The following is a 25,557-nucleotide window of genomic DNA, read 5'->3' on the forward strand; positions in this document are numbered from 1 at the left end:
ACCACAGTTGGTGCGTACCAAAAATAATTTGAGAGGATAAGTAGCCGATGCCAACCTTCATGGACGGATCAACTTCGCAACACCTTCATCTCTCGACTGAGGGGAGACATACAAGCTGACTTGAGGGCTTTAAAGCCTAGAACCTTAAAAGAGGCCTTCGAAGATGTAGTACTCATAGAAGACAAACATCGAGCCATGAAGTTACACCTCAAACAAAACTGGACGAGCCAAAAAAGCCGTAATCCAGTTCAACCAACCATAGCGGTAGAATATGTTACCAGCATACCAAGAACCGCTGTTGCAATAGTGCCTACTCGAGCAACCCTGAAGCCTTCCCAAGATGTGAAGTACGCACCTAGAGATCCAGGTCGAGCACTCACACCTGCTCAAGTGGAAGAACGAAGAGTCAAAGGCCTATGCTTTCGTTGTGATGAGAAATTTGTATCCGGACATCGCTGCGCTAAACCGATAAGATCGGTGATGCTAATAGATAGATTGGAGGTAGAGAATGAGATTGCAGTTGAAGATGAAGGTGTGGCTGGACAGCAAGGAGGAGTAGCTGAGGAGCAACCCGTGGAGGACATGATAGCCAAAATCTCCCTCCACGCCTATTCAGGGACAACCGCGCTAAAGACTTTGCGCGTGAACGGTGTAGTCAAAAAAACCATAATGAGAATCTTGATTGACACCGGGTTCACCCATAACTTCATTGACAAGGGGCTTCTTAGGAAGATCGGGCTCGAGTTAGAAGGCCGGTCATGATTCCTATTTTGGGTTGTGACAATTCTTTTCCACATCTATTCTCATAACTATTGTGGCTCAAATCGCCATCAAGGGAGGTGAGGGCTCCACTGGTTGGGCAACTACAACTCCTACCCTTACTAGTGGCCGTGGCGGCCTCGGTATTGCACGTTGCTCCAGCTCATGTCCCGAGTCCAACCGGGGCCAACACTTGGGTCCTCCTGGCCTATCCGATTGCTAGCGAGGTGGTCTTGGGCTAGAAGGGTGAGATAGGGGTGGTCTAGTCAGGGTGCTGGCGGCCCATGCCATGGCTGAGCCAAAGGGAGGGTTCGGTGGCCCTCAATGCTCCTATGCATGCCCATGGTGCCATGCGGCCCCCCAACCATCTTCCCCTTCTTATTGCCCAACTATGGGCTGGTACAACACCCTAAGGCATAGAAGGTGAAAGAGTGGTTCAACATGGTTGAAGGCAGTCCTGACCACGGCAGGTGGCTGCAAAGACTCTGTCGCCCCGCATGGCTTCTACAAGCTTCCAGGGCTATGACATGGCCACAACTCCATCGCCCCAATGTGCAGACGACTAGGACGAAAGAGGATTGTTGGTTGGTTAGCGGTCACCTTGGCCGTGGCTGGTGGCCTTTGGTCCTGCGCATGCCCACCGAACACGAGGGCCTAGATATCTTCTTGTAGTCCTCCTATCTCCTCATAGATTTTCTCTTGCAGCTCCAGAAGTTTCTAAAGGAGGGTGGTGGTGCGTTCAGGGGCTTTCAGTGGTGGAGCTCCTCCAACTTGCATCGAACCCGACATACTCGTAGTGGCTTTGGCCTCTATTGATGTTGCAGCACCTATCGGTGGTCCACCCTCGACAAGAACCTTTGCAACAACTTGTTGACTAGCCACTCCCCTCGTGGTGGTCATGGTCCAAAAAAGGAGAGCTCCGATACCATTGTTGTGATTCGGACTTGGTGAGGAAGGTGGAAGGGGCTTGGTAATGGTGGAATCAATTTGAGGCTAAGACAAATTTTGGGTGGAACTTTAGAGGTTGATTCTGGACAATTTAGCCGTTGGATGAATCTAAAATTTGGGTATCTTATCCACTGAAAACGCGTCAAGCTATCGCTTCGGGTCGAAGCACTAAAAAAAAAGGACTAAGAAATGCGGCGGCATAGAACGTTGTCGCTCTCGAAGAGAGCTTTCCAATGAATCCAAGATTGCAAGAATCGGATGGTTAGATAGTGAGATATTGATCAAAAAGTGGATGTTGGTCAGAGATGACAGACCAGCTTGAGGTAATCTCTAGAGTTCTTTAGGTATTCTGTGGGTGGAGCTAGTAAAAGGTAGGTTTAGGGGAGAAAGGAGAAAGATGGGGTTGATGGGGTCCGGTCCTCGAGGAAGGGGAGGGGGCTTGGACTGACAAGAAGGGAGGGCAATGCCTCAATGGTGGCTGGCGACGATGGCTAGGATGAATGAGGAGGGAAAAAAGGGAGGGGGTGAGAGAGATAACTAGTAAAAGCTAAATTAGGTGATTCTCCAATATCCCAATGTAGGTACTCATCACACTATTTGATAGCTACCCTAGACCCAAGTCAAATAGGCCCATAACTAAGGAGCTCAATTACATAGTGCAGAATTTAACATGGCTCAACCCAATCAAATATCTCATGACTTAACCTAGCCCAATGCAGGAAATAAAATAAAAGGACTCGATCCAACTAACTAGTCCCCCCCAAGTTGTGTCATAACACATTGTGCATATCAGGCAATCCGTCTCATGCCAATACTGCCAACTCAGTAAGTTAGACACATCACGGGGAGGACGGAGAGGGTGGGGAGCCGAGAGAGAGAGAGAGCAATTGCTGCCGCCGATGGACTAGGGTTTTGTTGGATGGAGGATACAAAGAAGATTAGTTAAATAGGTCAGGCTGAGTTGAATAAAGAAAAAGAAACCCTTTGCAAGACCGGGTTCATAAGTTATCTAATGGAAATGGGTCGAGCGGACGGTTTTTTCCTTCAAACCGGCAGACCTTCTAGCTCCGTTTTCCTCTGCTTCATTCACTAGCTTCTTCTATGGTAAGGTGTTTGATCTTCTCTACCCCTCCATTTCGAATCTCTCCAACCATTGGTCTTCTGGAGACGTTAATCTGAATCCATAATATGGTCATAGATCTTAGGTTGTAACTTGATCGTGAGCGAATTTGTTGATGTTGCACCGACGAAGTATGGAAAGTGCTTGCTCCTCTCTTTTTTATTCATATGGTTTGATCATGCATCAATTGTTCTCCCTTCAATATCAATAGTCCCCTCCCTCTATCAATCTACTCACAACATCACTCATTCAATCCCTCTATCTATCCTTTAGGCTATTGTCAGAAGACACTAGCCATATCACTTGGCATATCTCATACAGATAGGCCATTGGCAAGGGTGTATATACTTAGTTTCTGTTAGACTAATGAAATTCAAAAACAACCCTTCCAAACTTCCTCTTAACATGCAAATCATCTAAGGGACGGAGAAAGATATCTCTTTCATGCAAATTGTTAAATGAAGATTAGTCCATAATTTATGTACCGCAATAAGCTTGGAATGCATTTTCCTAAGTTCAACTTTCTATAACCAACAATTGCATATAATATAAAATGCTAAACAATAAATAATAGTTGGACACAATGAAGCACGAACACCTCTCCTAGGAGGTGTCCGTGTCTAACACGGACATGCGTTGGACACGTGTCTAGAGTTTCCAAAAAAAAAATATATATATATATATATCGGACACTGTTGGGACACGGGCGGTATTTTAGATAATATTTAACAATCGGGTTGGGTTCGATCAAATGTTATTAACCAGGATCTAAACCTGATAATAAAACCTAAAACTCAAATCGTCGTTTTCTCACCTTCAATGTTGAGCGACGAATTGTCCGATTGAAGCCCTAAAACCCTCGAGCAGCTGCCGAGCAACGATCCAAGGCGCAACGGGCTGCTAAGCGAGCACGACAAGCTGAGCACGACGAGGACGCAGGTTCTCTCTCCCTATCTCTGTCTCTCCCTCCCTCCCTGTCTCTATCTCTCTTCGTCTCTTCCTCCATCCCTCCCTCTCTCTCATTCTCTATCTCTTCCTCCTTTCTCTCATTCTCTCCGTCTCTCTCTCTCTCTCCCTCTCCGTCTCTCCCTCGCTGTCTCACTCTCTCTGTCTCTTCCTCCCTCCCTCTCTCTTATTATCTCTCTCTGTCTTTGTCTTTGTCTTTGTCTCTTCCTCCCTCTGTCCCTTTCTCTCTCATTCTCTTTCTCTCGCTGTCTCTCTCTCTATCTCTCTCTCTCTCTCTCTTCCTCCCTCCCTTTCTCTCATTCTCTCTCTATCTCTCTCTCTCTCTCGCTGTCTCTCTCTCTCTCATTCTCTCTCGCTGTCTCACTCTCTCTCTCTATTAAATTATTTTAATTTATGTTAGTTATTTTAATCTCTATTATTAAATTGTTAAATTATATTAAAGCTTCTCTATCTGTTAAATTGTTAATGTGCTAATACATATCTCTTTACTAATGTAGTTTTATTGCGATTGAAAAAAAATGAATACTGAAAATAGTCCTGATTCCTGTGAAGCACGGACACGGACACGAGACACGGACACGAGACACGGACACGACACGATACGGACACGGCGACACGGCAAATTTTGAAAATATAGGACACGGACACGACATAGGACACGGCGAAATAAATAAATAAATAAATAAATAAAATAAAAAATTGATACATCTAAAGTAAAAATTTGCAATCTAATAGTGTTAAATACATACATCAAGCTATAAGAACTAAGAAGTATCATTCAAAAAGAAGTACACATCAAGCTGTAAGAACTAATTTAAAGATAATAACAAAATTGAAAGACAATCAAATGCCTCATTGCCTTCATCAACAAAACATGTCCTACTGTCCAAGTAACTGAGTTCCACAAAAGTTTAAAAACTAACAATCATTACAAAATAGCAACATAAGGTAGATCATTCATCTTCAACTGCCTCATTGCCTTCATCAACAAACATTATAGTCTCTAAATCCAGTTCATCAATTGAGAGATCAGCAAACTCCAATATTCCTGCACCATTAAAGGAATCATAAGAATCTCCTCCAACATCCCACATCTTGATCTCCTCTCTTAAATAATCTGGAGACCTCCTTGATAGAAGGCGAAGATTAGTATGCACATATACTAAATCTTCAGCTCTTTGTGGAGTTATCTTGTTTCTTTTCAATGAATGGATGAAAGAATAAGTGCTCCAGTTCCTCTCACAACCTGAAGAAGAGCAAGGTTGCCCAAGTAACCTAACTGCTAAATTCTGAAGAATAGGAGCAGAAGCACCATGAGCAACCCACCACATGTTTGGATCAAACTCATTTCTATCTGCTATTGAATCATACTCAGTAAAACTTTTGGTTGATGTGGAGAAACTAGTATACTCTTGGTATGCCATTTTTCGTTCTTCTGCATTTGGAAATAACCTTTTTAAGCATTTGTTTCTCAGATTAGAAATTTCCAAATCCTTATGCGGTGGTACACGATTTGGATCCTCTTGAATCCATGATGAGCTATAATACCTATTAACATAATCATATAATTAGTAAACAATAGCAATGAAAGAACAATAAAACTTTTAATCATAAGATAGAAATTAAATTAATCTTGGATTCAAAGAATGTGCTAAGCAATGTAATGGTGTATTGCTTTTATCCCATCTATCCACTAGGATCTTATGCACACTGAATAAAAAATAGATTCATCGCCTTCTTTCTTGTTTTCATACATAAATATGATTATCTTCACCTTTTCAATCATTGTATCCCACATTTCATATATCAAATGTAAGCATGGTTTATCTGTGTCTGCAACCCGTAGCATACTGTATATAGGCTCTGTGAAAGCAAGTAAATATTCAATTTTATCCCACCAAATGTCATCAAGGACTTTATCTTTGACAAACTGTGCTTTGCCAATATCATCTTCCCTATAAGAACTCCATTTATCACTGATTACCATTGATTGAAGACCCTTCTTGATCTTTCTAAATCTTTTCAACATTATAATCACCGAAGCAAAGCGAGCCTCCGCAATAGCAAGCAATTTTAAGTTGACAAATTTATTAAAAATAGCCAACCTCATTGAATGCTGCATGATGAAATTTTTTATGCACATTACATTCCCTGCAATTACTGAAATCCAGCTACACTCATCAAACACAATCTCATTTGCCTCGGTGTTTTTTGCTGCACATATGTTCTTCAAAGCTAGGTTGAGAGTGTGAACTACACATGGAGTCCAAAAAATGTGAGAAAACCTTGCTTCAAGAAGCATCCCTGCTGCCTTACAAACAGGTGCATTATCTGTAACCACTTGGACTACATTATGAGGTCCAACCTCTTCAATGATTTTAATGATCAAATTAGAGATAAAAAATTTGTCTTTATATTCTCCTTCACAATTCACAGCTCTCAAGAACATAGGCCCACTTTCAGTCACCGCTAAAAAATTTATAAGCGGTCTCCTCTGTGCATCAGTCCAACCATCACATACAATACTCACCCCTTTTTCTCCCCATGTGCTTCTAATAGGATTTAGCAACATTTCAATATTTGCTCTCTCTTGTTGAAGTAGTGTAGTTCTCAACATATTGTAGCCAGGGGGCACAAATCCAGAAATATTATTATTTGCTGCAAATTAAAAGGCTCTAACATAGTGAGGGTTTCTTGCCAGATGAAAAGGCAACCCAGCTGAATAAAACATTCTTGCAATCTCACAATATAATTGATTGCGAGCACCAGAATTAAATGACTTCTCAATAGGTGCCATTCCTATTGCTTTTTTTTTTCTTGATGTCCCTCCCATATCAAAACCTACACCTCCAACTGAGCTACTAGAAGATGCCGCTTGTCCAAATTTTGGCAAAGGAATTTGTTTAGGCATCGAATTTTTAATTCTCATCTCGGTAATATCAACAACCCTTTTCATTTCCATAACATGTTCACTACTCACTTTTGGACAACCTCTAATTCCATGTCCACTAATTTTCAGCAAATGAGCCTTTACTCTATAATATGATCCCTTGTAAACTTGTTGACAATAATTGCATCTAAAATTATGATTTCCTCCACCTTCTCCCAATTTCTCCATCTTAGTAACATATCTCCACAAGGGAGCATTATCATCCACAGAAGATGCAGTATTTTGACTAGAATCAGGATTATTTTCAGTATTCATTTCTCTTCAACCGCAATAAAACTACATTAGTAAAGAGATATGTATTAGCAGATTAACAATTTAACAGACAGAGATTAAAGAAGCTTTAATATAATTTAGCAATTTAATAATAAAGACAGTGAGAGAGAATGAGCGAGAGAGAGACAGTGAGACAGAGAGAGAAGAGAAAGAGAGGGAGGAAGAGATAGAGAGAGAGAGAGAGATAATGAGAGAGAGAGAGGGAGGGAGGGAGGAAGAGACAGAGAGAGAGAGAGAGAGCGTGAGAGTGAGACAGCGAGAGAGAGCAAGAATGAGAGATTGGGAGAGGAGGAAGAGACAGAGAGAGACAGAGAGAGAGTGAGACGGCGAGAGAGAGACAGAGAGACAGAGAATGAGAGAGAGGGGGAGGGAGGAAGATACAGGGAGAGAGACAGAGACAGGGAGGGCAGGGAGGGAGAGACAGAAAGAGAGAGACAGCGAGAGAGTGAAACACCGAGAGAGAGAGAGAGAATGAGAGAGAGAGAGAGAGAATGAGAGAAAAGGAGAGAGGGAGGAAGAGACAGCGAGAGAGTGAGAGAGAGGGAGGAAGAGATAGAGAATGTGAGAGAGAGAGAGAGAGGGAGGAAGAGACAGAGAATGTGAGAGAGAGAGAGAGGGAGGGAAGAAGATACAGGGAGAGAGAGACAGAGACAGGGAGGGTATGGAGGGAGGGAGGGATGAGGAGACGGAGAGAGAGAGAGAGACAGAGACAAAGACAGGGAGAGAGAAGAACCTGCGTCCTCGCCGTGCTCAGCTCGCCGCACTCGCTCCGTTGGCCGTCGCACTCGCTTCGTCGGCCGTCGCACTCGCTCAGCAGCCCGTCGCGCCTCGGATCGTCGCTCGGCAACTGCTCGAGGGATTTAGGGCTTCGATCGATTCGAACGATTCCGTCGCTCAACAGTGAAGGTAAGGTTTTATTATCGGGTTTGGATCCGAGTTAATAACATTCGATCGAACCCGACCCGACCCGTTAAACAATATCTAAAATACCACCCGTATCCCCGCCCGTGTCCCAACAGTGTCCGATTTTCTTTTTTTTTTTTTTATAAGGAAACTCTGGACACGTGTCGGACACGGACACCTCTTCCTGGGAGAGGTGTCGATGCTTCAGAGCCTGATTCTAATCAAAATACTGCACCTTCTGTGGATGATAATGCTCCTTTGTGGAGATATGTTACTAAGATAGAGAAATTGGGAGAAGGTGGAGAAAATCATAATTTTAGATACAATTATTGTCAACAAGTCTATAAGGGATCATATTATAGAGTAAAGGCTCATTTGCTGAAAATTAGTGGACATGGAATTAGAGGTTATCCAAAAGTGAGTAGTGAACATGTTATGGAAATGAAAAGGGTTGTTGATATTATCGAGATGAGAATTAAAAATTCGATGCCTAAACAAATTCCTTTGCCAAAATTTGGACAAGCGGCATCTTCTAGTAGCTCAGTTGGAGGTGTAGGTTTTGATATGGGAGGGACATCAAGAAAAAAAAAAGCAATAGGAATGGCACCTATTGAGAAGTCATTTAATTCTGGTGCTCGCAATCAATTATATTGTGAGATTGCAAGAATGTTTTATTCAGCTGGGTTGCCTTTTCATCTGGCAAGAAACCCTCACTATGTTAGAGCCTTTCAATTTGCAGCAAATAATAATATTTCTGGATTTGTGCCCCCTGGCTACAATATGTTGAGAACTACACTACTTCAACAAGAGAGAGCAAATATTGAAATGTTGCTAAATCCTATTAGAAGCACATGGGGAGAAAAAGGGGTGAGTATTGTATGTGATGGTTGGACTGATGCACAGAGGAGACCGCTTATAAATTTTTTAGCGGTGACTGAAAGTGGGCCTATGTTCTTGAGAGCTGTGAATTGTGAAGGAGAATATAAAGACAAATTTTTTATCTCTAATTTGATCATTAAAATTATTGAAGAGGTTGGACCTCATAATGTAGTCCAAGTGGTTACAGATAATGCACCTGTTTGTAAGGCAGCAGGGATGCTTCTTGAAGCAAGGTTTTCTCACATTTTTTGGATTCCATGTGTAGTTCACACTCTCAACCTAGCTTTGAAGAACATGTGCAGCAAAAAATACTGACGCAAATGAGATTGTGTTTGATGAGTGTAGCTGGATTTCAATAATTGCAGGGGATGTAATGTGCATAAAAAATTTCATCACGCAACATTCAATAAGATTGGCTATTTTTAATAAATTTGTCAACTTAAAATTGCTTGCTATTGCGGAGACTCACTTTACTTCGGTGATTATAATGTTGAAAAAATTTAGAAAGATCAAGAAAGGTCTTCAATCAATGGTAATCAGTGATAAATGGAGTTCTTATAGGGAAGATGATATTGGCAAAGCACAATTTGTCAAAGATAAAGTCCTCGATGACATTTGGTGGGATAGAATTGAATATATACTTGCCTTCACAGAGCCTATATACAATATGCTACGGATTGCAGACACAGATAAACCATGCTTACATTTGATATATAAAATATGAGAAACAATGATTGAAAAGATGAAGACAGTCATATTTATGTATGAAAACAAGAATGAAGGCGAGGAATCTATTTTATTCAGTGGTGCACAAGATCCTAGTGGATAGATAGGACAAAAGCAATACACCATTACATTGCTTAGCACATTCTTTGAATCCAAGATTAATTTAATTTCTATAGTCCTCTTTCTTATGATTAAAAATTTTATTGTTCTTTCATTGCTATTGTTTACTAATTAGATGATTTATGTTAATAGGTATTATAGCTCTATCATAGATTCAAGAGGATCCAAATCGTTTACCAATAAAGATTTGGAAATTTCTAATATGAGAAATAAATGCTTAAAAAAGTTATTTCCAAATGCAGAAGAACGAAAAATGGCATACCAACAGTATACTAGTTTCTCCACATCAACCAAAAGTTTTGCCGAGTATGATTCGATAGCAGATAAAAATGAGTTTGATCCAAACATGTGGTAGGTTGCTCATGATGCTTCTGCTCCTATTTTTCAGAATTTAGCACTTAGGTTACTTGGGCAACCTTGCTCTTCTTCAGGTTATGAGAGGAACTAGAGCACCTATTATTTCATCCACTTATTGAAAAGGAACAGGATAACTCTACAGAAAGCTGAAATTTTAGTATATGTGCATACTAATCTTCGTCTTCTATCAAGTTGGTCTCCAGATTATTTGAAAGAGGAGACCAAGATGTGAGATGTCGGAGGAGATTCTTATTTTTCCTTTAATGGTGAAGGAATGTTGGAGTTTGCTGATCTCTCAATTGATAAACTAGATTTGGAGACTATAATATTTGTTGATGAAGGCAATGAGGCAGTTGAAGATGAATTATCTACCTTATGTTGCTATTTTGTAATGATTGTTAGTTTCTAAACTTCTGTGAAACTCAGTTACTTGGACAGTTGGACATGTTTTGCACTTTTTGGGCTTGTAATAATAATCTGATACCTTTTAGAATTTTGTACACTTTTGATTGTCTTTCAATTTTGTTTTCTCTTTAAATTAGTTCTTACAGCTTGATGGATACTTCTTAGTTTTTTGAATGATACTTCTTAGTTCTTATAGCTTGATGTATATGTATTTAACATTATTAGATTGCAAACTTTTACTTTAGATGTATCAATAATATATTTTTATTTATTTATTTATTTATTTCACCGTGTCTTATGCTGTGTCACCATGTCCGTATCATGTCGTGTCCGTGTCCGTGCTTCATTGGTTGGACGGTATGACTTCTACTATTAATGATATATCAGATAAGCATAGTTTATAAGAAGAAATTACCCTTGTAAGTTCTCGTGTAAATAGCTCAGAAACTTCAATAGTCATATCAGCAGGAACCACTTGAGGATCATCCCACTGGAGAAGGAAAATGTTAATCAGTAGGGAACAAACTACAATTTTCATACGTAGATGCATCAAAAGGAAGCCAACCTTATATTTGATCAATTCGCCGTCAGGATTGTCTGGTCGATCCATCATCCCCACTCTTTTCAAAAGATTTGTAAGGCCTAATCTTGAATTTCTGGGGCTAATTACCATCTCTCTAGCAATCTGTTATATAGTCACATATTAGCTAATGATATATGTTCATGTTAATATGCTTATCATTTAAAAGGAATTCCAATCGTCTCAGATGCTGATTCCTAGTGTGCAAGAAAATTGAAAAAGAAAGTTGTAAAAGCAGATTACTCAGTTTCCTAAATACTCCAACATAAGTAACAATTATATCAAAAGCACAAAAGTGTTAAATTTTATTAATAATGGAAAAAACATGATTTCTAAAACAAAGTCACTAATGAAGGTCCAATCCTCTTACATTATTCTCAAACTGTAAGCAAATGAGATTTGCTCTATTGGATAAGCATGAAGAGTTACAAGGTCTTAGAGGTCTTCCTCAGCAAACCTTAAGAGTTAAACTCTCCTCCTAGAACCCAACTTCCATGACAGGAATTTCTCATGTTCCTAGGATCTTGCCAAAACAAATTGTCCCCCAACTGACAAGGACCAAAGACTGCAGTTAAAAGCCATATTTGCACTGACAAAGAAACAGGTGCACCCTCCGATTGAGTTTTTTAGAACGTCTGCTATCCAAGCCAATAAGAAACTCACCTGCACTGTCTATTAAAGGCAACATAGCACATTTTATCAATTTTATTACCCCTTGATATAGATCTACACTTAAAAAGGCTTATCTTCCATAGAAAGTAAACATTATATTAGTGAACTTTTTGGATAAGTTGGTTTTGCCTGAAACATCTTGCCCAAATTCTCAAAATTCCAAAAATTAAGAGCAAAATTGGGGTCGATCTACCATGATTTAGGTAGATCTACACTAATAAAATAGTATATCTTCCACAGATCAACCAATTTCATGCTGGATCTATGCGAAATACACCTTAAATTAGTGTAACTTGAGATTGGTTTTGCCCCAAATTTCTTGTTCAAAATTCCAAAATGCTAGAAAACTATAAAAAACTAAAGTATATCTACCATAATTGAAATAGATCTGCACCATAGATCTATGGAAATATCTCTTATATTAGTGTACTTATGTAATGCTCTAATGTAATTTTATTGTTGTATGATATATTCTTAATTTGTATATCCCTAAACCCAAAAAATTGTTGCCATTTTAGTGGATGAGGAAAAAAACAATATATAGTAGATACAATTTAGTTAGTTTAGAGGTTCAACACATAGAAAGTAATGGGACAAAATGGGTGTTATAGCGGTGCAAACCCGCTTATTCTCGTGTCAGGCTGCCAACAACACACGTGCCGTGCCAATCAAGGTTCTGCACAGGAGTATGCCACTAACACAACAATCTTGGGTTACCTAGAAAATTTTGTTTAGCAAAATAACAAATAAAAATTAATTAAGAAAAAGTTTCTAGACTAGAGAGAAAAATAAGCTTCGATCAAAATACAATACAATCATGGATCCCAAAATTAGCCAATCCAGGTGATTTTTTTTTCTCATTTCCTTTTTTTCCTTTTTCTCACCCACTTTTTAACTCCAAGATCTCTCTTCACTATTATTCTATAGCAATAATTATAAATATAAAAAGTTATCAAATTCAAGTCGAAATTCATTATAGTTTTGACTTTTGAGTGAGTTTTTTCTTTAGTTTTCAGACTTCATACGTGAATAATTTTAATATTCTTATTTTTCTATTATTTAAAAAATTTCTACATTTTAAATAATATTTAAAATTTTATATAATTAAAAATAGTCTGATTAGATACTCGCAGCCGATGCAACCGATACAGCTGATACGGCCGATATATATCGTTTTTACTAACAACCAATCTCAATTCCGAATCTGAGTTTTAGAACCTTGAATACAATAACTTCAAAGTGATAACTAATGATAGCTAGTTCAAATTTACACCTATAACTCTTATACTTCATGCAAGAAAAGGCAAATGTGACATTTTACGAAAATTTCCTAAAAGCGACAAAGTTATACATACTCTAGTGATCTTCTTTAGGTCGTCTCTTCCTCCGTCAGTAATGTCATCGCCAAAGATAATTCGTTCCGCACAACGTCCTCCATGTGCTACTACCATTTGCATTTTCATATACCCAAAAGTTGTGTAACCTTGATCTACCATATCTTCCCTAGGATAAAATACAGAAATGGCTGTTTCCTGACCACATTTTGACAAATATGTCAGCAGGAGTTTCAACACATAAGCTTGATTAAGAAAAAGGAATCAGTAGAAGATCCAAGTGTTCCCTGTAGAAAGCTTGTGGGAAGTATCTCAAACCACATACCTTGCCACCAGGAAGTAGCTGAGAGAATGCATGCCAATCAAATCGAGGAAATATATGAGCTAACAAGACATGACCAGCTTCATGCACAGCTAGTAATCTTCTCTTCTCCACAGAAACCTATCATATTGGATTTGTGTCAAACAAACCTTGAGTGATATGATAAAATTTCTTCAATAAAAGATAAAACTGTAGTAACATTACAACATACATTTGCTTCACATTTTTGTTGCTCTTCTTCAGTAAGCAATACACCCATACCCTCTAACAATTGTTTATCTAGCACATCCATAATGTCTTGCTGGCTGATCACTGAATGCCCTTTCCTAACCTGAGTCAGGATGAATGAATTAGATTTCTAAATAGGGGAAGATCAATAAAGACAAAAGCACATATTTAATAGATGTACTTCTATGGCAATCACAATTCATTGCTTAAGAAAACAGAAAAAAAATTCCACTCTTTCTTCATATACCAAAATTTAAATTTGTAAGCAAACTTGATGTAACAGAATTTTGCATACCAATGAGCACATATGTTAATACTCCAGTGGAAAGGATTGGATTATTATTGGAAACAGAAATACGCACCTTGGAGTATCCATGTGTCATGATCTGAACTTGGCGAGGAAGGTGGAAAGGGCTTGGCAATGGTGGAATCAGTTTGAGTACGATACAGATTTTAGGCAGAAATTTGGAGTCGATTCTAGACAATCTAGTCGTTGGATGGACCTGAAATTTGGGTATGTTGTCACTCTCAAAGAGAGCTTTCCGATGAACCCAAGATCGTGAGAATCGGATGGTTAGATAGTGAGATATTGATCAAAAAATGGACGCTGGTCAGATGATGGCAGACCAGCTCGAGGTGATCTCTAGAGTTCTTTGAGGATTTCATTGATGGAGGTAGTAGAACGAGGGTTTAGGGGAAAAATGAGGAGGAAGAAGGGTGAGATGGGGTTTAGTCTTCAAGGGGGGGATGGGGCCCGAATTGACGAGGAGGGAGGGCGGCGCCTCGGATAGAGGAGAGGGGATAAGAGAGAAAGGCGGTGAGAGAGCTAACTAGTAAAAGCTAAATTAGATAATTCTCCAATATCCCAATGTGGGTGCTCATCACACTATTTAATGGTTACCCTAGACCCAAGTCAAGTGGGCTCATGACTAAGGAGACCAATTACACAGTGCAAAATTTAACATGGCTCCACACAATAATGCGGACATCAGTGACATATTACACAGGCGCATGTATCAACGCAATTTCACTTTCAAGAAATTAGTCTTAAGTCAATTAATTTTATTATACATTTGTTATTTATGGTGTTTAGAGTTATATTTACTTTTTCGCAATTGTTTAGGGTGTTATTTGCTTATTGTCATTTTATAAAGTCTATATATAAACCAACTGTTTACTCTATCAAGGTCAATAAAGAAATGAAATTCTTTTGAGATCTCCAACGTGAGTTTTGGATGTGAAACCCTCGTTAAGAATGGAGGTATGAAACCCCATTCTCTTCTTTTTTTCTCACCATCATCGTTTCTAGAATCCTAACGATCCAATCATTTCACATCATTTTAGTATCAGAGAAATGGTTTTTTGGGATTCAAATTTCCTCCAAACCATATTTTCTATCTCCTTCACCCATTAATTAACCCGTGCTACCCATCTTTCCCAACCTTTATCACTAGTTCCACGGTGTATAACCGGCTCGCCTTCCAGGTTCTATGCCGCTCTACACTTGTCCTTCATTCAACACTTGCATCATGAATATCAGATCATTATCATATGAGATCACCGTTGTAGAGGAACGAGAAAAATCAGTCATCATTCTGGAATTGCGAAGCAAGGTCCAACCCAATATAGTGTGTTCATTCCAAGGTTTGAAAATCCGAATAGGGATTCAGATCAGAATTGGCCTCCCGAAAAAATGATCCATATCGTTCGTATTGGTCGCCTAAATCGACCTCCCAAAAAAACAATACATATTGACCGGATCGGCCGTATCAGTCGTTTGGATTGGATCAGACTTTTTAATTATGTAAAATTCTAAATATTATTTAAAAATGCAGGAAAACTTCTAAAAATTTAGAAAAAAAGTTTACCAAAAATATAAAAAAACTATGGTGTAATAAAAATTGAAAAAAAGAAGAGATTAGAAAGAGAGTGGATGGAAGAAACTCAAACAAAAGAAAGAAAAACCATGGTGCAGTGAACAACAAGAACAAAAACAAAGAAGGAAACGAAGAGAATGGAAGAAATTAAAAAAAATTGAGAGAAAAATAAAGAAAAAAAATTAAAAAATTATATATTGCAGTTCATCGGAGTTGGCTAGAGTTTGGTAGTGTTCGGCAAAGCTAGATCTCTTCATAAGATAAATAATGATTATATGATAAGAAAAGAAAAAAAGAAAGGAAGGGTGAAAGAAAGAAATAGAGTGAGAAGAAAGAGTGAAAGAGAAAGAGAGAGGGAGAGAGTTCGAATCGAGCCTTGATTGGGATCGGGTTCGACAGATCCGGTGAACCATGGTTCGTGCATCATCCAATAGTCTATCATGACCTAAATCAACCTTCTTCTTTGCCATAGGTGAGCAAAAAAAAAAATTTCACATCCCAAAGTATTTTGAATTTCAAATTTTGAGAATTTTCCAATTTCAAATTTGAAGAATTTCAATTTTTAAATTTTCAAAATTTTAAATTCTAGTTGCTTATCCTTTCCTTGAGATTTCAACAAATCTTCTTTTTCAAATACCCCTCTCAACAAATCTTAACTATCCAAAAACTAACCAAGCCTTTCAAAGTTCGAATTTAAAATTTTTCTGCCAAAATATCAAAATTCCCTTTATTTTCTTTCTTACCATATCTACCAAAATTTTGAATTTTAACTTCCCCCAAAACTACCAAAATTCTCTCACTTTCACTAACCTATTAAACTCAAACCCACTTGAACCGAACCAACCTAAACTCAACTCAAATCAAATCAGCTTACTAATTCAACCATATCCAAATCTATTAGCACCTAACCCAATCCGACCCATTAGCCTTAACCCCAACCTCATTCCCACCTTAGCCTTAAGTCATCTTCAACCTCAACATATCTAAACCTACTTTAATCCTAATCCAATTCCTTCCTTTACGAGACTCCCAATAGCCAGCAACTTCTCCATCGACGATGTCGCTGCCAGTAGTGCTCTCCACTGATACCGTCATTACCGGTGAGTCTCTCCACCGACGCTGACATCGCTAGCCCCATTCTCCGCCACCGCCAACGCCATCTTCTCTGAACTCCGCCGCCTATCATCGCCTGCTTGTAGCCGCCAACTCCTATCCATCAATGTCGCATCCCTATCGACTTATTCTATCGTCCCTATGATCAGTATCATTTCTGAAACTAAGAACAAGTCTTAACATCATAAAGATTTGGGTGTGGAACCCTAGCTTGAAGGTGAAGGTGTGAAACATATCCCTAAGCATGATGACATTTGGCTTGACTAAGAACGGTAAGAGCCCGACAGGCTAGAGCAGTATGAGGAAAGTCTCAGCTACTCTAAGTCACTAAGGACAAGTCTTATCATTAGAAAAACTTGAGTGTGAAACCCTTGCTTAAGGGTGGAGGTGTGAAACCTATTCCTAAAACTGATGATATTTGGCTTGATCGAAGTGACTTGGAGTGTCAGGAAATTGTTAGACTGGAGCAATCTAAATGCTGCAAGGGACACACTCGACAAAGTCGAATTCTCTTCCACTTGGAGAGTATAATGTGGACATATTACACAGGTGCATACGCATGTATCAGTATAGTTCCTATTTCATAAAATTAGTCTTAAGTCAATTATTTTTATTATACATTTGTTATTTATAGTGTTTAAGGTTATATTTGCTTTTTCACAATTGTTTAGGATGTTATTTGCTTATTATCATTTATAAAGTCTATATATGAGCCAACTATTTACCCAATCGAGATCAATAAAGAAATAACATTTTTTTGAGATCTCCAATGTGAGTTTTAGATATGAAACCCTTGTTGAGAATGGAGGTGTAAAACTCCATTATTTTTCTTTCTATTTCACCATCATCGTTCCTAAAATGCTAACGGTCCAATCATTTCACATCAATTAACCCAACCAAATATCTCATAACTCAACTCAGCCCAATACAGAAAATAACAATGTAGGAAATAAAATAAAATGACTCAATCTAACTAAATAATCCCCTGCAAGTCAGGTCATAACACCGTGACATAAAAACTAGGAAGCATCTCATCTTGCATGTTGAGCACCTAAAAGATGAAACTAGTTATGGCCATTTAAAAAGATATAGAAGAATTCTGCACTTCACTCTTATGTTACTAACATACTGTCTACTCAAGTAGAATGCCAGCTAAATCTGCAGAAACCTCCAGAGGCAACCTTGCAGTTCAATAGATTTCCCACATGGCCATCTGTGTCATGTGCCAACACAACAATCCTTGACATTATAGACATAACATTATATCATTTGAAGAAACTTGCAGTTCAAGTCATTTGGATTAGATGAAAAATGACAATCAATCTTTCAAATTGATCACACAGGTGCCACTATCCTATAAAAAGACAAATATGTAACTTTTGGCATGCATATGCAACATATACGTACAAACTATATTCAATATGACAATGTAATAGTCGTGTCGAAACTCAGACCTTCACCAACAATAGTACCTAGCTTTTCCAGTATATATATTATAAACTGACAGTCTGTCTCTATTATCTCAATCGTATGTAAAAATTAAGTGTCTTCTTCTAACTCACCACATAATGTTTTCATAATTAAAAGGACAACCTAAATAATATATTCCACATATTGAGCAAGTCTGCATTATTTGATGTACAACAAGTACTTTTTGCATATGTTTCACAGATGTTTCTGTTGAAAAATGTTTCTTTGCTTTCAAGAAAGGTGGAATAGTGGTCCCTCTTTTGCTTGTTATCATGCTGACCACTCCTCGATGACGAAGATCCATTTAGATCCTCTCCTGGAAAGTCCTAAGTACCAACATTTTTTTCCTAACATTTGAAACATATCCTCAACAATAGAAGCCAATTAGTCATCACCATTTAAATGGAAAAACCATATTTGCTGTACTAAAATAATTAACTGCAGGAATCTTAGGTCGGCCATAGTTTAAAGTCCACAATTACCAGCCATTAAATCCTTGCCCTCCATGACTGAAATGAAACCCTACAACCAAGCAAAGAACCTTACACCTGTGCTCATTAAAAGCAGCCATGGTTTCATATCCATTATTTGTACAATTTGATGTCCTAGAACATTATTTTTGTTGAACATATCCTGACCTATATCCATCCTATATCAAGGAGCTCATGCATTGATCTGGGCCTAGAACATCTCCATGGGGGTTGAAGGCAAAAGGCAAGCAATAGCTCGCCAAGGCTCACATTTTTATTAAGAAATCTAGAGGCAAGAAGAATCATGAGCCAATGTTGACGGGCCTTAACAGCTGTAGAGCTCAAAGTTACAGTTTACATGTATAGGTTTATGTATAAAACAAAGCTAATATGTTGTGACAAGCACCTGCAATATGTGAGCAGTATGTTGTGAAAAGCGCCCACGGTACGCGAGCAGCCACTGCACCACATAGCGCATAGGTAATATGCAAATGCCAATAGGATCTAGTGTTTTAGTATATAAAAAGCTTATATTTAGTTAATATATATTATATAATTTGGTTAAATAAAATAATATATGTATAAATCCTACTAAATGATATATCCACTATCCAGAACAATATTATTACAGATAAATAACATTGTAGCATCATGTTTTTAATAAATATATAAAACTACAAGATACAAATGGTAATTAATCAAGTAACAAAGAAGTAAAGAACACACTAGCATCTAACATGATCTACCTAACCACCAAATGGCTACCTAAACATGCATATGGCTGCCAAGCCACCTTAGCAATCTGGCAAAAACCGTGTATGCAGTCTAGCTGCCTAGCTAGGCCGGCCGCGTATGCCCTATGCTGGGCAGTCCATAGGCTGCCCCCTATAAGGTAACCGCCTAGATGCCTTTCAAAACACTTTTAAGCTATATGGTAGCATTTAATCATAATTCAGCATTGAATCCAAAAAAAAAAAAAGAATATTTGCTGCAAGTTATTTTGGGAAGTATCTTTATGCATGTGGTTTGTATGTACTTTACCCTGCATGGTAGGACAAAACTAAATAATGGACTTGAAAAGGAAGAAATGCTTCTTGCAAAATTTCATGAACTACAGAAAAGTGGCATGCTCATTTATCTACAGTGTTTGATCAAAAGGCAGTAGATCAAGGAATTAGGGTTTAATACTGACTGCTTCAAGTGGTAAAAGAGATGGACCAAAGTAAGCAAAAAAGGTCACTAGTTTTCAAAAAAATTCTACAATCAATTGACGTAAATATATGATCATAATTGCACGAAGTCAGAAACTGCTACTTACAGCCATAATTGCAGATTCATTGACAAGATTCCTGATATCAGCTCCAGAATAGCCAACAGTACGAAACACCAGCTGGTTTATATAAGATGATGTGAAAGATAAAATTGTAGGCAACTAATACAACACTCCAGATAAATATAACAGAACAAAAGAAAAAAAAAATTGTATAACGCATGAATTTTGAGGAATAAAATTTGAAATGAAAAGGTTCAGTATCCATTCATATTCAATACATGTTGTTTAGTGCCAGACAGATGTATAGTTCATTGAAGCAAAATGTACGAGGTATGTCACAGACTATTTTATTGACCATTTATAGATAATTTTTATACAACAAATTATGTAATCGACGATACGGTTCGACCAGGCCGAGCCAAGTCAGGGGCGAGGAGACATTTGGGTTCAGCGCCCAAAGTCAAATCTAGAAAATGCAATAAAGACCCTGGACTTATTCTTTGTTTTTAGCTTTGCATTTGCTTATTTAAGTTATAATTCAGATTGGACCCTAGAGTCTAATTAATTTCTGCACCTATTTGCTCATTAGGTTAGTCGGACCTGCGCTCATCAAGCTAGGCCAATTAGAGTCCAATTAGGTAGCCACTATAAATACTTGTGGTCCACACCTAATAAACCTATCTTGGATTAATCAATTACTAAGATCATCTTCTTCCTCTCTTGTTCGACTAGACCAAGCTTAGCCTATCAAGCACCACCTAGGGCCCATTGCTGCCTACCGCTACGTCTGGCCAACGACTCTCAACTTAGAGAGACTTACTCCTTCCTTTCACTTTCTCTATAGATACACCCTACCTTCCACTGCCACCGCCTCCACCATCATTGCACCTCTACTAAGGCCGACCACCACCACCCTATCGGCCTCCATTCCACCATTCACTCCAGTAGATTCATACCTTCACCCTCGATCTACCACCCTTCAAAATACCAAGATGTTATAACGGTCAAATCTTGAGATCTTCCAGTCTCAAGTATATGTGATAAACCTGATTTACAACACAAACATCGAAACTCAGATCCTAAGGTATATTCAAACTCTTCTCGATCTTGGAAAACGAAATATACCTTTAGATCGTTAGATGGGATGTGACCGTACCGGTGGTATCAAAGCACGCCAACCTCAAACCACCATTTATGGCTAACACAAGGTCAATGGCTGCAAGAGGACCGAAGATCATGTGGGACCGGAGAAAGACCTCTCTGATGAAACTCCAAGCCACACCGGAGGAAGGTCAGAACCAACCTTGGTCGTCCCAAGCTAGTCGAAACCATCATCAATTGGACTAGACCGACCGGAGGCTAGTTCCATCCCCACTAACCTACTCCTCCTTCAAATGCTAGAGGAGATGCATGCGGACCGTGAGGCAAATAGGATAGCACAAGAGACAGCCCGAGCATCACAAGAAAGAATGTTTGAACTCCTAGCTAAGGCGATTGCCGCCAAGTCCCCACGCTGGGAGCCTCCACTACTGAGCCCTCCACCAACAAGTACCCCAGCCAAGCATTTAGGGCCTGCACATGAATCTCTAATACCCACTCCTCTAGGGTCAAGGGTTGTAAAGGAGCTTCTGGATCTGCTGCCGGGTGAACCGATATACCAGGCAAATATGGTAGCATGCATCGACAAGGAAGATTGGCATGAGCTGTAGGACCATGATCCACAGCAGGATGACCTTGAATACATGAGGGGGTACCGCGCCGAATTGATCAAGCACGTCCTCTACTTAAACCAGCAAAAGGACCAATTCCGACAGAAGATCAAGGCATCCAGGGCTGAACGACAAGACTCAACTTCCAGAAATTCAAAAGGAGATTTTGTCGAATGGCTATTCCAAGCTAAACAAGTTTTTACCTTCCATGGGACAGCAAAGGAGTCTAAGGTATTGTTTGCAAGTTTTCATTTAAAAGGACCTGCTCTTCATTGGTTTAGGTCAGCTTCTACCCATGATTAACTTGCAAGATGGGCCGATCTCAACACCAATATTTTGCGGCGTTTTGGATCGGAAGGATATAAGGATTTTGATGCTCTCCTCTCAAAAATGATGCAGTGGACTACAATGGCAGTATATCAAGAACAATTTGAGAAAGGAGGTAGCCATTGCAACTTAACGAGGCCGGATTGGTTATTACGGAGCACTTTTGTACCAGGGCTGCAGGGAGACATCCAAGTGGACGTTAAGAAGGCACTTTGACCAGCAACCTTGGATGGCACGTTTTCCAGCATGCCATCTTGATGGAGAGGAAGCATAGAGAGCTGAGAAGCCAACACAAGACACTATGGACTGGATAGGACAGCTGCTACTCGGATCGGCCAACCGCAACGACGGGCGGTTCTGCTACAATACCAAGATCAGCAGCGGCTTTTCTAGGTCTGAGAGCTCCACTACGGCATTCAGCTGACATGAAAGGTCATCCACCTATTGTCCAGATTCACACCTATGCAGGTGGAGGAGCAATGGGCAAAGAGTCTTCACTTTCTATGTGACGAGCGCTTCACACCCGATCACTGGTATGCGAAGACGACGGGGAGTACGAGGAGGAGAGTGTTGAGGAAACCCACGAGCAAATCATGGACCAGTAGGACGTACGAGCAAAGTATCGTCACACACATACTTGGGGACCATTGTGATAGTCAAACATTAAATGAAATTTTATTTGGTCTCATGTGGAATTTATGAATTAACTTCTGTAGTTCATATTACTTGGATTTAAAAAAACAAAAAAAGGAGAAGGCCATCTTCTAATTGAAATAATCTTGCTATATGATTCTAAATAATTAATTATCATGACAAAACTAAAAGAAATTCTAATATTTTTCAAGGATATCATGTTATGCTAAACTAGATTTCTTGGTTAATGACTTGATTAGCACTAATGATCTTATTAGTGAGCTAATTGATTTGACGTTTATGAGAGTGAGTGTCTCATTAATTTAGAACTCTATTTGTATTAGTTTTTAATAATTTTAATAGAACTAAGTTGCTTAATTGGTATGTGGAATAATGAACACCTCATGCTATTTTGCTTAGAAGAGGATAAGAACACTTGGCAGACATCTAATTTTGAAATTTGCCAATAGTTAGGAGGAAAAAAAAAAAGAGAGAAGGGAAAAAGGAGAAGAGAAAGAAAAGAAACAAACTCTCTTTTGAAATATTTAGGAGCTAAGACTTCTTACTAGTAAAGGTATGCATTTCTATGTTCTCTTAATCTCAATATGTTGTTTTCAGTGATTAGGTATAGGAAAAAAGAACTTGAACTAGAATTAGGGGCTTTTATGTTAAAGCTTTCTATGTGGATTTAGAAGACTAAATTTGATAGTAGTGTTTCATAGATGAAATATAGAGAAAGAATACTCCAACTAGAATTATTTTTAGGGCTATCTTCTAAACTATTTTATGCAGATTTTAAGTTCTTATATCATTGTTAGGAGACTACTGTAGATATAAGATGCTCTCTAATGTGACTTTTTGAAGGTAATATTACTAATTGCACTCTAGCAAGCTAGGAATGAGAATTACCTTATTTCTCATTCAGCTAGATAAAGCTAAAAAATGTTCTTTTATTTTGTTCCCAAAGAGGCAGCCGAGGATGATGGGTTGACGCCTTACTCTGGCATAATTGGAAGAATGGCGCTCTAAGGGTTTTTGCTTTTATTGTGGCAAATGCTTTGTCCTGGGGCATAACTGTCACCAAACAAAGCCGTCATGTTGATAGAGGAGGCAGCCGATGATGAAACCAAAGGCAATATGGAGGATTGCCCGATAATGCCCATGTGGAGCTGTCCATGCACACCTTCGCCGGTGAGAACACTCTGAAAACCCTTCGGCTAGAAGGTATGATTCAAGGAGCCTTATTGATATAAGGAGCATACACAATTTTTTAGACTTGCAAATGGTGTCGCGATTAGGTTTAGAGCCGGAGCCTTCCGTGGGCTTCGGGTAGCCATAGGAGATGGCACAGTGCTGAGGAGGAAGAAATGTGCCGCCAAGTCCAGATACAAATATGAGGGCATCTCTTCCGGATCGATCTCTATCTGTTGGCCCTTCGAGGAGCCGATTTGGTGCTAGGCGTGTAGTAACTTCGTGGACTAGGGTCGATCATCTTCGACTTTGCTACCATGGTGATAGAGTTCAACTGAGGAGACGAGTGGGTCCAACTAGTAGGAGCACACAGCCCATGGAAGCTGAGGGCTGCTTGCGGTCTCTAGAGAGGATATCACAAGTGGTGTGTCACAATTTTCTCATGCAAATAATCAGGATGCCCACCGGTAATAATGTTCCATATCCTTTACTGGCTGACTTGAAAGCTATTTTGTGGGAATTCGCAGATGTACTTTAGTTGTCGCATGGCTTGCCTACTCCTAGGATGCAAGACCATCGAATTGAGATTATGTCAGAAGCAAGTCCAAAGAATGTACGACCTTATGGATACCCCTTCATCCAAAAGGAGGCCATAACTAAGATGGTGAATAAGATGTTATCAAGCGCCTACTCTTCACCTTTCTTGCTCATGAGGAAGGACGGAGCATGGCGTTTTTGTGTAGACTATCGGGCATTAAATGCCATCATCGTCAAAAATCGGTACCTAATACAGCTTATTAAAGAGTTGCTAAACAAATTGGCAAGCGCATACTACTTCTCCAAGCTAGACTTGCAGATGAGATATCGTCAAATAAGGGTGGATCCATTCGAGATGCACAAAATAGTGTATCGAACTCATAATAAGCACTAAAGTTTTCTATTACGCCCTTCTGTCTCATCAATACCCCGGCCACCTTTTAGAGCCTAATGGATGACATTTTCAGGCCCTTACTATGGTTGGTATATGCTGATATTTTTTTACAACATATTGATCTACAACTACTCGTGGGAGGAGCACTTGTGACAAATCTACATCGTCCTTGATCTTTTGCGACCGCACCAGTTGAATGTGAAAGACTCAAAGTGTTCGTGGGAGCAACAAAGGATGGAATACTTAGGCCATATTATATGTCAGAACCAGAAAAAAAAAAATTAATTGGGGGTTGAGAGAGGAGGGTACACGTGCTCTTCACGTGCAGCCCCTCCCCTCTCCCTCTCCGGCACGCGACGAGGCGCAGAGATCTCATCTAATCCGAATCAGATTAGATTTGATCTTCTTTTAATCTATAAATTAAAACCCTAATCCCTTCTCTCTCTTTCTGCTTAACCATCTCAGCCCTCTTCTCTCTCTTCTTCCTCCCTCTTTCGCTTTCTTCTTCCTCACCGTCGGAGTCACGATATGGAATCGGCCCGTCGAAGCGCCGCCGGAGCCATCGGAGACCACCACGTGACTCCTTGGTAAGCCTTCTCCCACCGCTTAAATTAAATTTCAATTTAATAAAGTAAATTAAAAATACCTAATTTGGAGGTTCTTCGGCTTCATCGGCAAATCTGAAAGCATCTTGCTGTCGGCCTCGTGCCGTGGCCGTTCACCGTTAGAGCTTTAGTGGCTCCGGTCGCCGTCGGCCATGTAATCGATCATCGTTCGCGGGTTCTCCTCCACCTCGCAAGGACGACGGCACGGTGTGGGTATTGGGGAGCTAAGGGCGCGACCGACGAACCATCGCCGCAATAGCCGCCAGCGTCTCCCTTTCTCTCTCTTTTCCTCTCTCTTTTCCTTTCTCTCTCTTTCTCTCTCTCTCTCTCTCTCTTTTTCGGCTTGGAGAAAACAGACTCGGGCTACCGAGTCTGGTCTTCTCCCTTTTTATTTTTTTGGATTCGGGTCAGGTTGG

At 39.4% G+C, this 25,557-nt stretch overlaps 1 protein-coding gene and 1 pseudogene across 4 annotated transcripts in view; both read right to left on the bottom strand.

Annotated features, from left to right (window-relative positions):
• Nucleotides 1-25,557, bottom strand: part of LOC140758772 (ATP-dependent zinc metalloprotease FTSH 12, chloroplastic) — a 71,971-nt gene that overhangs the window by 20,093 nt on the left and 26,321 nt on the right. For all 4 annotated transcript variants that reach the window (XM_073095064.1, XM_073095061.1, XM_073095060.1 and 1 more), the window contains exons 11-16: nt 19,791-19,862; nt 13,526-13,645; nt 13,318-13,434; nt 13,014-13,190; nt 10,972-11,091; nt 10,822-10,896 (exon numbers count right to left, since the gene is read on the bottom strand). In XM_073095064.1, coding sequence (XP_072951165.1) covers nt 10,822-10,896; nt 10,972-11,091; nt 13,014-13,190; nt 13,318-13,434; nt 13,526-13,645; nt 19,791-19,862 — 681 coding nt within the window. The remainder of the gene's footprint in view (nt 1-10,821; nt 10,897-10,971; nt 11,092-13,013; nt 13,191-13,317; nt 13,435-13,525; nt 13,646-19,790; nt 19,863-25,557) is intronic.
• LOC140758773 (uncharacterized) lies at nt 5,222-8,722 on the bottom strand (annotated as a pseudogene).

The sequence above is a fragment of the Typha angustifolia genome, chromosome 4, assembly GCF_048772165.1.
Source record: "Typha angustifolia cultivar Huaian chromosome 4, ASM4877216v1, whole genome shotgun sequence".
Taxonomy (NCBI): Eukaryota; Viridiplantae; Streptophyta; class Magnoliopsida; order Poales; family Typhaceae; genus Typha; species Typha angustifolia.